This window comes from Hypomesus nipponensis, chromosome 22 (assembly GCF_054491055.1).
Source record: "Hypomesus nipponensis isolate SF chromosome 22, ASM5449105v1, whole genome shotgun sequence".
NCBI classification, from domain to species: Eukaryota; Metazoa; Chordata; class Actinopteri; order Osmeriformes; family Osmeridae; genus Hypomesus; species Hypomesus nipponensis.
This window is the reverse complement of record NC_140382.1, coordinates 12,995,963-13,009,080: the sequence shown is the minus strand read 5'-3', so window position 1 is coordinate 13,009,080 and position 13,118 is coordinate 12,995,963. Positions and strand designations below refer to the sequence as shown.

Sequence of the window (13,118 nt, the reverse complement as noted above, 5' to 3'; positions counted from 1 at the left end):
ATTCTCTAGTAGTTGGTTGGCAACCAAACGGATCTCTAATGACAGCTCCAGTATTGATGATCTTGGCGCTATGAAGCTTTGTATGTAAACACACAGGTTCCCTTTTGAATCTGGCTTGACGTGTACAGCTCATCTCAACACTTCCTTGCAGGTGTAAGTCACCACAGCTTTATTATGACATTTAGCTCTCTCTGATCAAATAATGCAGAGGCATTAAGAGGATGGTTTCACTGAAGATGATGAAAGCCTCAGTGATTGCTACGATCTGGGGTAGGCGCATAGCTGACCTTGGAAGGTCATTACCAGATTAAACACAGCTTGGTAAGCAGAAACCCTGTCCAGTCACACTTCACAAGATGACTGCTCTAACGAACATATCCATAGCAGATATTCATGTTTTGAAGAAATATCAACATTTATTTCAAATTCAAAGCCATCAAAACAGACAGAAAAAGAGAGAGGGGAAGAGGAAGAGAGAGGGAGAGAGAGAGAGAGGGAAAGAGATAAATAAAACATAGATACAAAAGTGAGTGTCTCAGTAGTGCAAGGTGTGTATTGTTAATGACAAGTCAGAATGTAATTGCAAAAGGATTATGGCAATCAAAAGCACAAAGCAGTTCTGGAATGGCTGATATAGGAGACTCATTTAAAAGAGGCTAATCAATGTTTCTCATGTGCTATCTGTGTGTGGTAATACAGGGCTACATACAATGGTGAACTTAATTAAAAAATGATTCGGAAAATAAACACATAAATTAATGACCATAAAAATGGACGATAGAATCCCCTGATACATTAATTCCAGAATTGAGTTGAAGGTTCTATTTCAGGAGACTGTCATTCATGTATAAATGAATCATATATTTGCCCAGATAAGAAATTAAACCTTCCAGAACACTCATAAAGGCATCTGTTTGTACTTTGTATCATGTACGTTTTCATTAGGATACAGAGCCGGAAGCTCTGATCGGTTATTCCTGTAAGATATCACACACCCTTCTATGACAATACAGTCATGATGTTGTCATAGCAATACCTATGGCTGATCATTTACACTGTTCTGTGGTTCCCTAACCATCGACAAACAATTGAAGTTGACTGTTCCAACCATAGATATATATATACACACATACATGTTTATATATATCTATGGTTCCAACAGGCTGTTAACTTTACAAGGAGGTTCTGAGATGTCTGCTCAGTTTCATTAGTAATTGGTTGCGACACAGAAAGCATGTGGTTAGGACCTCGCCGATCTGATTATTAATTAGCTGTGACAGATAAAAATCCATCCATAGGGACTGATCATTCAGTTATTGGTTGCTATGGTATGGTAGAGGGCTGGTGTTTTTATCTGGGGAATACTTATTTGAAAAAGGTTTGATTCCTTAATTCAAGAGTGACTGAGTGGAAGATTTTCTCCTGGTGCAGCACTAACAGCGTTTATTCAATTGGTCCAGATGGAAATAAACTGTGGATTGGCCTGATTGCTGATTGCTATGAACCTTAATTGTTTTTTGGTTATGACAGAAAGCCAATGACAGGCCGCAGGAAGAGGCCCAGGGTTCCAAGGATGCAGACCGTTATAAAGACCCAAAGGAATATCCTGTCGATCACCATGGCAACATACTTCCAGTCATCCTCCACCTGAGAATGAAAGAACGATACGATAAAGCAGAGAAAAAATAGGAAGAGAAGTGGGAGGGATAAAATAATGGAACAATGTGGTAAAGGATAGACAGGTGACAAAAGAGAGGGGGTGATATAATACTTTATAATGTAGGAGTAATGGATGTAATGGATGAAGAGCAAGGGAGTTGAATAAAGGATGAAGGAAGAATAAACTCAAGTTGGGTAAGTTTTGATGCAATGACGACGTAGTTTGCACAGGGGGAAATAACTCTGTTAATGATATGCAACCAAAGTGTCAAACACAGTGACAGACATTTTGACAGTGCAGATTGAGAGGGCTGTTTTGCATATCAAAGACTGCTTTACACCTCTGGGAGGGCTGGCACAGTGTATTTATAACAAAAAAAAGGGGGTTGTAACTTGAAACTTTGTGTTGGAGTCATTTTTACAGTAAAATGAATTGTGAACTGGATTGCCTAATGATATCTTCCTGGCTCACTTTTGAAGTACATAAGATAATGTGTTTACCTTCATGCATAATACAGTGTATTACACACACATCTCACACTTTGACTGAAACATTAAAAAATAAGTTCTACAGAGATACAGCATATTGCTGTATCAGTTAGGAGCATAGTCTGCACTGTTTCAGATTAGCCCTAACCCTGAGCTAGCATTGGAAGCTACGTCAATGAACAGGACTGTACCTCTTTGGCCTTGTTCCGACTCCTCATGTTCTCTGCGATGTATTTGACACTCTCAATGGCCTGTTTGATCTCAGGTGACACCATGGAGAACGCCACCACCGTGTTGACGCTCTGGTGGCTCAGTTGGCGACTCAGCTTTCCAGGGTCTGCCATCTCTGGGGTTTCCTTGCCGTGCTGGCAGGGGCAGGGACACTTCTTGCCAGCACAGCCTCCTTCCACGGAGAGCTTGTTTTCTCCAAAGTCCAGGCAGTTGACCGAGCCTCCTCCGCTTTGCTGTGGATTCAGAAGGATGGAGGTTAAATCTGTTGTTTTCCCTGGTCGGTTTAAGATTAGATTAAATAGATTTAAGATCAACATATGTCTGGGTACTTTGTGTGTTTGGATGTCTGTGTATGCGTTTGAGAAACGTTTCGAAAAATATTTTTTCCACAGCCTGTCAGTCTATCCATCCATCTACCTCCACCCACCTGTGAGAGGCTGTTCTTCCTCTTCTTCGCTCCCTTTCCCCCGCTCCCTCCGGCCCTGCCTCCGGATCCTCCCCCCTCTCCGCAGCTCTGCACCCCCACGGCCTTGCCATCCTGGTCCAGGGGCCTCCTCATGAGCATCACCCTGGGCAGGATGCTGAGGAACACGGAGCGCACCCACCCAGGCATGGTGTGGGTCATGGGGGTGCGGTAGTGCACGTTGAGCACGAAGACGGTGATGACGATGCTGAGCGTGACGAAGATCATGGTGAAGAGCAGGTACTCGCCGATGAGGGGGATGACCAGCGAGGTGGAGGGGATGGTCTCGGTGATGACCAGCAGGAACACGGTGAGGGAGAGGAGGACAGAGATGCAGAGGGTGACCTTCTCCCCGCAGTCGGAGGGCAGGTAGAAGACCAGCACGGTGAGGAAGGAGATGAGCAGGCAGGGGATGATGAGGTTGATGGTGTAGAAGAGAGGGAGTCTCCGGATGTAAAAGGAGTAGGTGATGTCGGGGTAGATCTCCTCACAGCAGTTGTACTTGATGTCGTGTTTGTAGCCCGGCGCGTCGATGATCTCCCACTCCCCACTTTCCCAGAAGTCTTTGAGATTGACCTGCAATCCCGAGAAGTATAGGATTTATTCATTTATGTGCTAAATTGCAATGCTGTTGTCTAATGGCTTGCCCAAAATTGAACAAGCTCGACCCTTTAAAGACATTTTCATATGTTTAGACCTGAACATAAATTATACGTAATTTTTTTTTAACAAATTGAACAGAGAGCATATACTGAGTGAGTAATACGTCTAGGTTCACTGGCAAGATCGTTTGAAACATGTAGTGGGATTAACTAATTACATATGCAGATTCGAACAGGGTATCTTCTGACCTTGGAGCCGATGAGGACTAGGTCGATCTTGGCCTTGTCGTAGGTCCAGGAGCCGAACTTCATGGAGCAGTTCTGGTAGTCAAAGGGGAAGTAGGTGATGTCCATGGGGCAGGAGGACTTGAAGATGGCAGGGGGGACCCAGGTGATGGTGCCATCAAACTTCAGCAGAGCCTTGGTCTTGTCCTCCACCAGGAAGTCCCCCACAGCACTGGAGAGGAGGGGGGGGGCAGACAGGAGGAGGGAGGGAGATGGAGAGGGTGGAAGGGAGAAGGAAGTGGACATCGGAGAGAGGGGAGAGAGAGAGAGAGACATGTGGATGATTGGAGTGTATGGGGGGACAAAGAAGGAGAGAATATTGATTGGTAAAGTGAATGAGAAAGAAGAAGGGGAGAAAGTGAATTAGCCCTCCATTGTGAGAAGGACCTTCAAATAACTTCAGTTGATTTGTACTGTGACTCTCTTGGAATCGGGAGAAGGGAGAAATAAATTAGAGCAATGGGACATCAGTTAAATAGAATGGGGTGAAAAGGCGTCTTTCACCGCTTAATATAAATATTTGAAAAAGATTTGTAAAGATCCAAATAAGAGCAATAAACACAGGTTTGCAAAACAAGAAACTAGAGGATTCAGTGATGCTGGATCGAGGATGATGATAGTGATGAATGTAAAGTCCTGAGAACGAACTTGTTGTAAAGCACAATGTCTGGTCTCCAGATCTTGTTGGATGGAACTCTGATGAACTCTATCCCATCAAACTCCACCGGGGCCCACTTCAACTTGTAGTCATTCCAGATCTGAAAGAAACAGCAGGCACACGTCAGTGTTTGTGTCTGTGCTGATGCTCCTTGAAAAGCAAAATATGAGGAGAAGTTCTCTTCCCTTCTAAAGGTGACAAACAGACTGATAAGAGACACACACACACAATGGTTTGAATGGTCGAGGTCAGAAACAGTCGCCTAAGATTATTCGTTTTTACTGAAGGACAACTTGGCCATTCACTATTAGAGACTTTAGTTTGCTTTTTAGTGTAAAGCAGAAGAACTCAAATCGGAGGGGCAGAGAGGAAGAAGAAGAAAGATAGATTTTCAAATGAAGAGGGTTTGTTATCCACAGTTTCCTTGTGTTCACTTTAGCAGATCAATTTGTCAAATCCATATGATTGCAATGATTGCGGGACAAATTAACTTCAAACACACAACATGCTATGGATTTCCAGTTTGTTTTGATGAAGGCTTGATGTCTGCTAGGAGTGTGGTTGTGTGCTATTGTTTAGTCTTAGCCACAATATGTTAATTACGTTTCAGATTAAATATTTGCAGTAAACAACTGCTGCAGAAAGAAAGATCAAACATGAGAATGTCTTGTTTATAAATGTATGTCACAGTAGTGTGCCATAATCAATAATAACATGCCATAATCAATACAGAGACACATTGTGTGACCTTAAGCCCACTGCTTTGAACCACTGCTTGTGTAAAAAGGCATGAACTCCATCCCATGTATTGCATTCATTGTTTAGATGCTCGATTTACAATTGCCTTTATATTCCTTTAAATATGCCTTTAAATTCAGATTGCCACAGGACAATGTTAAAATGAGTCGCTGGCGTCCGTCACTCTTTTTTAGGGGGAAAGCGAGGGACACCTCGGCTCTAACAGTATAAGGAGGGAGGGAGGGAGGGAGGGAGGGAGGGAGGGAGGGAGGGAGGGAGGGAGGGAGGGAGGGAGGGAGGGAGGGAGGGAGGGAGGGAGGGAGGGAGGGAGGGAGGGAGGGAGGGAGGGAGGGAGGGAGGGAGGGAGGGAGGGAGGGAGGGAGGGAGGGAGGGAGGGAGCAGAATTGCCAAACTTAAAGGACAGAAAAGAGGGGAGGAAAGAGTGAAAGACCAAGAAAGACACAAAAAGAAAGAGAAAAAATTACAGTTTTCTTTTAAGTAAAGTGAGAGCGTTGCTTTCACAGCCTTTTGTTCCAAGTGATAATCCTGTCTATGAATGATAATTACCTAGTGCGTTTCTATGCTGTTCAAAAAGCATCCAGTGGGGTTAAAAGTTCAGTCCTGCCATCTATTGATCCATGTCATGCTGCTGTGTAGCGTAGCGTATCTGTGCTGCTCAGAAACATTGATTACTTCAAGTAAATATACCTTGACCTGCTTTGAACCTCCCTAACACACACACACACACACACACTACTGCACACACATGCCCAGGCATTAAACCATTTAACATCATGATGGACAGCTCCTTGACCATGTGTCACACATTGACCTTAAGAGGACCTGGTCTCTCTTTCTATCTCTCTCTCTCTCTCTCTCTCTCTCTCTCTCTCTCTCTCTCTCGCTTTCGCTAACCCATTCTTCCCTCTCCATCATTCTCTTTCTCTCTCATTCTTTCTCTCTCTCTCACACACACAGTATGGGAGCATCCATATTGACAACGATGTGTGATCCACAGAATGTAACCAAGTTTCGACATGACCCCTCATCCAATCACCCCACATCATCTAACCCCCCAATAGGTCTCTGTATATGCGTGTGTTTGTGTGTGTGTGTTTGTGCACGCATGTACACTTACATGTCTCAGCCACAGATTGGTCTCCATGATCTGATTCACCTCATCCTGCAGAGTAAAATGTCATGTTAGAGAGAGGGAGAAGTAGTGTGAGCATTTGCAGATGTGCACATGCCTGTAAAATGGCAGGTTTATGTGTGAATATGTGTTTAGTAGGTGTATGTAAGGATGGCAACAGTCTATGGAAATTCTACTTTCATGGCTTGAGGCAACATAAAAAATATATTTTGGCAGGAAATTGTCAAATATTTTGGATTTATCGAGATCGGCTTCAGAAAACTTAACTTGCAGAGGAAATGCAAATGCTAAAGCTAGCATTGACTTGAAAAGGAAATGGAAATAGAGCTTAACCTCAACAACCTCTGACCCCAACTTCCTCAACAGAGGCAGTTAAACCATGACTGACAGTTATGCAACACCGCAGGGTCAGGGACCTCTCTCTCTCTCTCCAGCTCACAGTTGAATTACCTTAAACTAGAGGGAGCATATTACAATAAAACATTCCTTAAGTGACGTGCGAATCACACACACACAAACACTCACAGACACACACACACACACCGGAAAACTTACTTGTACCTGCTGAGTTAGCTAAATGTTAGTCAAATTAAGTAAGCTTTCACTTGCAAAATGTACCTTAATCCATTCCTTTATGGACAATAAGCAGAAAAGAGATTATCTTCTTTACTGCAGGACAATGCTTTTGTTATATTCTTGGGCTCTACCATCTTTGCTGTAGCAAAGATAAAAATGAGCACCATCTCTCTATCTCACACATTTTCCTGATAATCGTCCACCTATCCACTCTCCAATCTTTCTCAGACAGGAAATTTGATCAAAGTAATTCACACAGACATAACACTCTCTCCCTATATTAGACACCCGCACACACACACACACACACACACGTCCACACACACTCTACTGCATAAGAGCTGAGTGGGAGCTTTTAGTGAGATTGCTTCCTGACCACCACACTGCTTGCTAGGAAGGTGATGGAAAGTTTCATCTCGAGGGCTCTGCTCTGCATAGTCTTTGTTAAATATTTAAAAACTCTCTTGTCATTCTGTCTGTCTTTCCATTTGTATGGACATCTGTAGTGTGTGTGCATTACTGTGTGTGTGCATTTCTACGTATTGAATGTGTGTGTGTGTGCGCATGTGTGCATTTTTGCATGTGAGAGTGTGCTTGTATGCATGCATGTCTGCGTTCCCTACCACTTTGACCAGCTGGGACATGGAGACCTCAAACTCCACAGTGACGGGATCGGACACGTTCTCCACGGGCCGGATGAACTGGTTATACTTCCTGAAGAGCTTCCTAAAGAGCCTGTCCTCAGCCTTGGAGGAGAAACAGTCTGGAGAGAGAGATACATTTACATTACCTCATTTAGCAGACGCTTTAATTCAGTGCGACTTACAGTAAATACAGGGACATTCCTCCGAGGCAAGTAGGGTGAAGTGCCTTGCCCCCCTACACAATGTCATTTGTTGCGGCTGGGAATCGAACCGCCAACCTTCTGATTAATAGCCGGATTTCCTAACCGCTCAGGCATCCGACCCCAGATACAATAGAGAAGGATGATAGGAAGATAAGATGGGGGGGTGCAATTACATAAGGGGTAGGTAGAGAGAAAGGGAAAGATGGATGGATAGAGGAGGAAGATAGACAAGATGGACAGGGAGAGGGACGGAGGTGAGAAGGGTGTTGAGGGGAAGAGGAGGTGGCAGAGAACGTGTAGAAGGGATGAAAAGAGAGGGGATGTGGGAGAAAAAGAGAATAAAATAAGGAACGAGACAGGGAAAGAATTACAGTCGGTGAAGGTTGGAAACCAGCACCAAACACCACACGAAACAATCAACAAGTGATCTGAGACACAGGTGAACATCAAGCCTCAGGATTCAGTAAAAATGTGAGGGCACTGAGATGAACCAATGTCAAGGGTAAAACGCACAATCCAGAACTCAAGTCCTTGAGTCCTTGTTGCTCGCCCCACAATTAGTGAAAGACACTCGAGAGGGGGATAGAGCAGAACCACTCAATCAGGCCTTTTCTCCCCCCTGCTGACAAGGAGAGACAGAGAAACAAGGGAGGGAAAGAGAGCATGTGTGTGAGAGAGAGATAGTCACTGAGAGTACCACTAATGTCATAATACAGAGACATTGTTTATCGTGATCGGATCCCTCATTATGTCATGTGCGTATACTGTATGTAAAAAAATGATAATCTTACATTTGTTTTATTTCTCAGGTTACCATTTTTTAGACTGCTTAGCGATCCGAGTGTTAATCAGGCGCAGAGTACTGTGGTGAAGCATCAACAGTCTTTCAAGAGAAGCAGCCAGAAGAGGAAAAAAGGAGGAACAGAAAAAAACGAAAGGGACCTAAAAAGAGTAGTGTGTGAGTGCATGTGTGAGGGTCGAAAACCCTTTTAGCTGGTGCCTCTCAGAGCCGCAAGAGTGACGGGGGTCACAGTGGACATTCTGAGTGCCGCAAACACAGACACAGCTGGTTCGGAGGTCACCACTAACAAGCTCGTTCTCTTCCCACTGTTGTTATGGAGGCCACGTCTTGCCTGGCAGGAGGAGGATCCGTGCCTGGGAACCTGCAGATACACTGCGTACACACTCACACACACACATCTACACGCATACACACACACAAGCTCTCATATGAACACACGCACATGTCACAGAGACTATCACACCAAAAATAGACACACATGCACATACATAGACAATGTCTCACAGGAAAACACAGATCCCTCACAGAGACTGTCACACACACACACACCCACTTCAGGAGCGTCAATAGGGACCTCTTGGGTGTGGGGGTAGAGAGCAGAGGAGAAGAACACTTCTGGTTGAAACATCTAGCTCTGTCTTTCGTCTCGCCCTGAAGGACACCAGCTACCAGACCGAGACACAATATTCCTGCACACACACCACACACACATAAATACTCACAAAACCAGAAACCAAGACCTGGGCTGAAATACCCATTCATATGTTTTATTAATCTTGCTTGACATGGCATGATACATTGGCCAGCTATAAAATCATTTTAAATTTAAATATCTAAATAAATGCAATGAAAAAAGTACATTTACAGTGTTTCACTGACCACTAAAATTGTCTCTGCATTTTCCGTATGTACACACATTTACATCTTAAAGTTGCACAACACAAAATGGAGGCCTTTTTATCATGCCAAATGATGTGATTCATGTGCCTGCTGTTCCCTCATACCCAGGGTCGCCTGGAGCATTGCTGTGCCGCCACACAATGTTTACTTCACTATTGTCAAAAAGGCGTGGCTCCATCACAGAGCATGGACTGGAGGGTCATATTTTGGTCTAGTACCAGAAGAGAAAGGGAGGGAGAGAGAGTGAGGGAGGGAAATAAAGAGGTAATGAGATTGGGAAATGGATGGAAAGGCTGGAGGGGGGGGGGGAGTTAGGTAAAATTAATAAAGGAGAAGAGACAAGAAAAAGAAGGCAAGCACACATCTCCAGGGTCTGTAAAAGTTCACTGTATTGTTTTATCCTCATAAAGTGTTTTTTTTTTTTACTCTATCCTCATCTGACTTGGACTTTAAGACTATGGAGACGAGAGAAGTTTTAATCTGTTAATTAAACCGACCTTTTAAGACAGAGTCTTAACGGAGTGTGGACTGTGAAGGAAGAATTGCGAACCGATTATGTGAGGATATTTCCCCCACAGCCAGACGATGCCCTCTGTGAAAGTGACAATGACACAAGCTACTCAACTGACGATGAACTCTTTAAGGCAAAGTGATGGAAGAAAAGAGAAAGAAGAGAGAAGAGAAGAGGAGACAAGACATTTTACATTTAAATGTAACTGACAGGTAGAAGAATGGAAAAAAAAAAAAAAAAGAAAGGAAGGAAGGAAGGGATAGAGAAGGATGGAGAATTATAGCGAGGGAAGGATCTGAAAATGAGAAATACATGTATGAGTATATATCCACTTGGGTGTATGTGTTGATTAGTGTATTGGTCCCAGATCATATTGTTATTCTGCCTTGGGTAATTACTAGGGGAGCTGGGCCCTCATCTCCAACTCAATGACTAAACCTCTGCTTTGATCAAAATAGCACTGGCATTCTCTTTATAGCTTCTGCTTACTCACACACATACACACACGCGCACACACACACACACACACAAATACACACACATTTGATGTGGTCCGAAGGATTTCACGTCAGGCTTCATAAAAGAACCAATTATGTCAGGAAATTAACCACAGGTTCCATCCTACGTCAAACTGGCTTTCTTGATCTATCTTACTCACTCTCTTTCTCTCTCTTTCCAGCTCTCATTTGACTATGAAATATGGTACCAATTCTATGAGAATACCAGGTGGATGTCAGTTCAACTTAGAACATTGTCAAAGAGTGTGATGGAACTGTGATGATGGACCTGTTCACGAGTCATCACGAGTGTTCTGTGAGTAGAGATGCTCTGAGGGGGGGGAAAGAGTGAGAGAAGGAGGCAGCAGAGAAAGTTAGAAGGTTGAGGATTGGTAGGTGGGGGGTGGAGGGGGCAGAGGGTAAACAGACACCTATAACAAGTTAGGGTGAAATCGATGTATATCATCTGGAAAACAAAAGATAAGGGAGTCCTAGGCCTCAAAGTATTCTGTGTTTATTTTTGACCTCCTGACCTAATACTGTGGAATACACACACCAATTTCCTTTCTTTATTGGGCCCCTCTGCCTTCCCAGTCTCCTGCAGAATTGTGTGGGTGTGTGCGTGCATGCGTGTGTGTGTGTGCAAGCAATAGTGGAGAGGAAGAGTCAAATAAAACATAAAAGCTACTGTGACTGAACTTGTTGCTTCTTCATTGCTTAATCAATTAATTAGTGTTTCCATTAAATTATGGCCAAGATATGTGTTCCTTTCTTACTGTTACACCAAAAGCATTAAATCACGGATAGTACATCTCCATGTTTGAATGTATAGGCCTATTGCAGTATTCTACTGGAATCAAATCTGTCACAATCACTTTACAGTCAAACCTTCCCTCCAAAGACAGGGACACAACATCATAATCCATTCCTGTTTGATCATTCCGCCTCAAAACCCAATTTACATACATCAAAATCATTTCTGCATTTAATTTACATCGGTCTACTTCACATCGGGGCTCACAAAGTAAGTCTCTCTGGGATTTGCTCAGAGATGTAAACATTTCCAGACACGAAATACACGATGTAGGCCTACATTCTCAGTCAACAATTATTAACGCTTGGCTTATCATATGTAGGCTATCCTGCTACGACATTTCTAATTGGTGTTCAATTGTAGACAGAAGGCCTACTGATAATAATAAACAACCACGTAAACTATGATTGGTAAAATAGGTCTGAAGGCTGCTTAATTACGCATTTATCCAGGTTCATTTCTGAAATATAATCAACTTTAAATGTGACTCAAATTGTTTTGCTTGTGTTTAAAATGTATTTAGCAAGTTTGTTCCTAATTCTTAGGAACAATCTATCATCATTCGATTCCTATATGTTTACGCATAATGTGCATCATGTTTCTCGCAATCTAACTGTACCGTCTAATATACAATAGCTTGTGGCTTACGATGTACCGTATCGATGATTCCCGAGTTGCATCCAGCGATTTACAGAACGGAAACCCATAACCAACTGTAGCCAGTGGCTTTAAAACAGTTTACAAAGCATACATGTTGTAATCCATATAGGGAATAAGTTTAGAAATTGTTTATCTTTATTTAGGACACTTTGTCTCCAAAGCTATATTATTAACCAACTGAACATGAGTGTCTTACCTTGCGTAATTAACAAGAAGAGAAGAAGTAACAAAGTCCCTCTTAAGGCAGGATGCATCTTGTGCCGGGACGAGAAACAGTTCCCCTGTGGAAATGTTGCTGATTTAATCTTTAGGAGAGAAGAGTTGCAAACGTATGCTCTCTCCCTGATAAACCGTCTGTCTCGCGCTGTGCGACTCTGCCGGTACGCTCGTCGTCTGCTCACGAGAGAACTTCACTTGTCCCACCCCTTTAAACAAAAAACTCGATGCGCTCGCGCCTCCAAACGGACCCGAGATGGACTGAGATGCAAACAGACACTAGGCAATTTGTGTGCGACAGTGGTAGTGTTAGAACATGGATTATTTTTCCCCAAAACGAAATGAGAAGGAGACAAGTGTAGACTTTTTCCAATCTGTACCTCGGACAGCGCACCGCGAAACTCCTATTAGTGCGGCAGGGGGCAGGAGTTTATATTAGAGTAAATTGTTGGTGGATGACGTTAGGTGTGAGGGTTAAGCACAGATAGACTGAACGACATAGCCAATTGATTAAGTAGGAATAAAGAATTATCTAGCAACTGCATGCGTAAAAGTCAGGCAATGTTATGCCTCCAAATCGAGCTTTGTTCAATTTGTTTACACGCATTTTGGGGAAAAGTTGAGTTGCTTTGCACAAGTTTTCCCATCGGTTGAGTCGTGTATTCTTCACACCGAATACCAAATGTGTCTCCCGCGAGCTGGTAATTAATTTTAGCTTCCAATTGTATGCGCTTGGCTTGACGTCATCACAAGGGGTCATTAGGAAATAGCGGCGTCACGCGTTAAGCCGTGTCCCCGCGAAACTTTCATTAACGGCAAACATGATCGGCAACGGAGGTAATTCGGGTTGATCAGCAAATGTCCTTTAAATGGTGCGTAAAGGACTAACAAGCGTAAATATTTACATTTATACTTAAACCAGAAAAAGAAACATACAAATACAAACCATCCATGTGCTGCCACGTTAGCACAGATGCTGTTTTGCTCTCTTTTTCATTGTTTAATCTTAACACCTGT

At 43.2% G+C, this 13,118-nt stretch overlaps 1 protein-coding gene across 3 annotated transcripts; it reads right to left on the bottom strand.

Moving 5' to 3' along the window:
• Positions 1-467: 467 nt before the first annotated feature.
• LOC146236703 (neuronal acetylcholine receptor subunit alpha-3-like) lies at positions 468-12,231 on the bottom strand. 3 transcript variants are annotated; one of them, XM_084686409.1, is made up of 8 exons: positions 12,082-12,231; positions 7,478-7,617; positions 6,264-6,308; positions 4,378-4,487; positions 3,694-3,901; positions 2,797-3,418; positions 2,340-2,599; positions 468-1,647 (listed from the first exon to the last, which is right to left on the bottom strand). In XM_084686409.1, the coding sequence occupies exons 1-8, from the start codon at positions 12,137-12,139 to the stop codon at positions 1,522-1,524; spliced, it is 1,569 nt and encodes a 522-aa protein (XP_084542535.1). In that variant the 5' UTR covers positions 12,140-12,231; the 3' UTR covers positions 468-1,521. The 3 variants fall into 3 exon arrangements, with proteins under 3 accessions (XP_084542535.1, XP_084542536.1, XP_084542534.1); XM_084686410.1 differs by having other exon boundaries at positions 2,803-3,418; XM_084686408.1 differs by having other exon boundaries at positions 2,340-2,612; positions 2,807-3,418.
• Positions 12,232-13,118: the final 887 nt, after the last annotated feature.

What these genes read in the sequence shown, in the direction of transcription:
- LOC146236703 (XM_084686408.1), bottom strand. Translation starts at nt 12,139, where the DNA reads ATGCATCCTGCCTTAAGAGGGACTTTGTTACTTCTTCTCTTCTTGTTA. An exon ending in GACATTGTGCTTTACAACAA is followed by an intron (nt 3,902 to 4,377) that starts GTTCGTTCTCAG and finishes CCTCCTCTCCAG; the next exon opens with TGCTGTGGGGGACTTCCTGG. An exon ending in GGAAGAACAGCCTCTCACAG is followed by an intron (nt 2,613 to 2,806) that starts GTGGGTGGAGGT and finishes CTGAATCCACAG; the next exon opens with CAAAGCGGAGGAGGCTCGGT.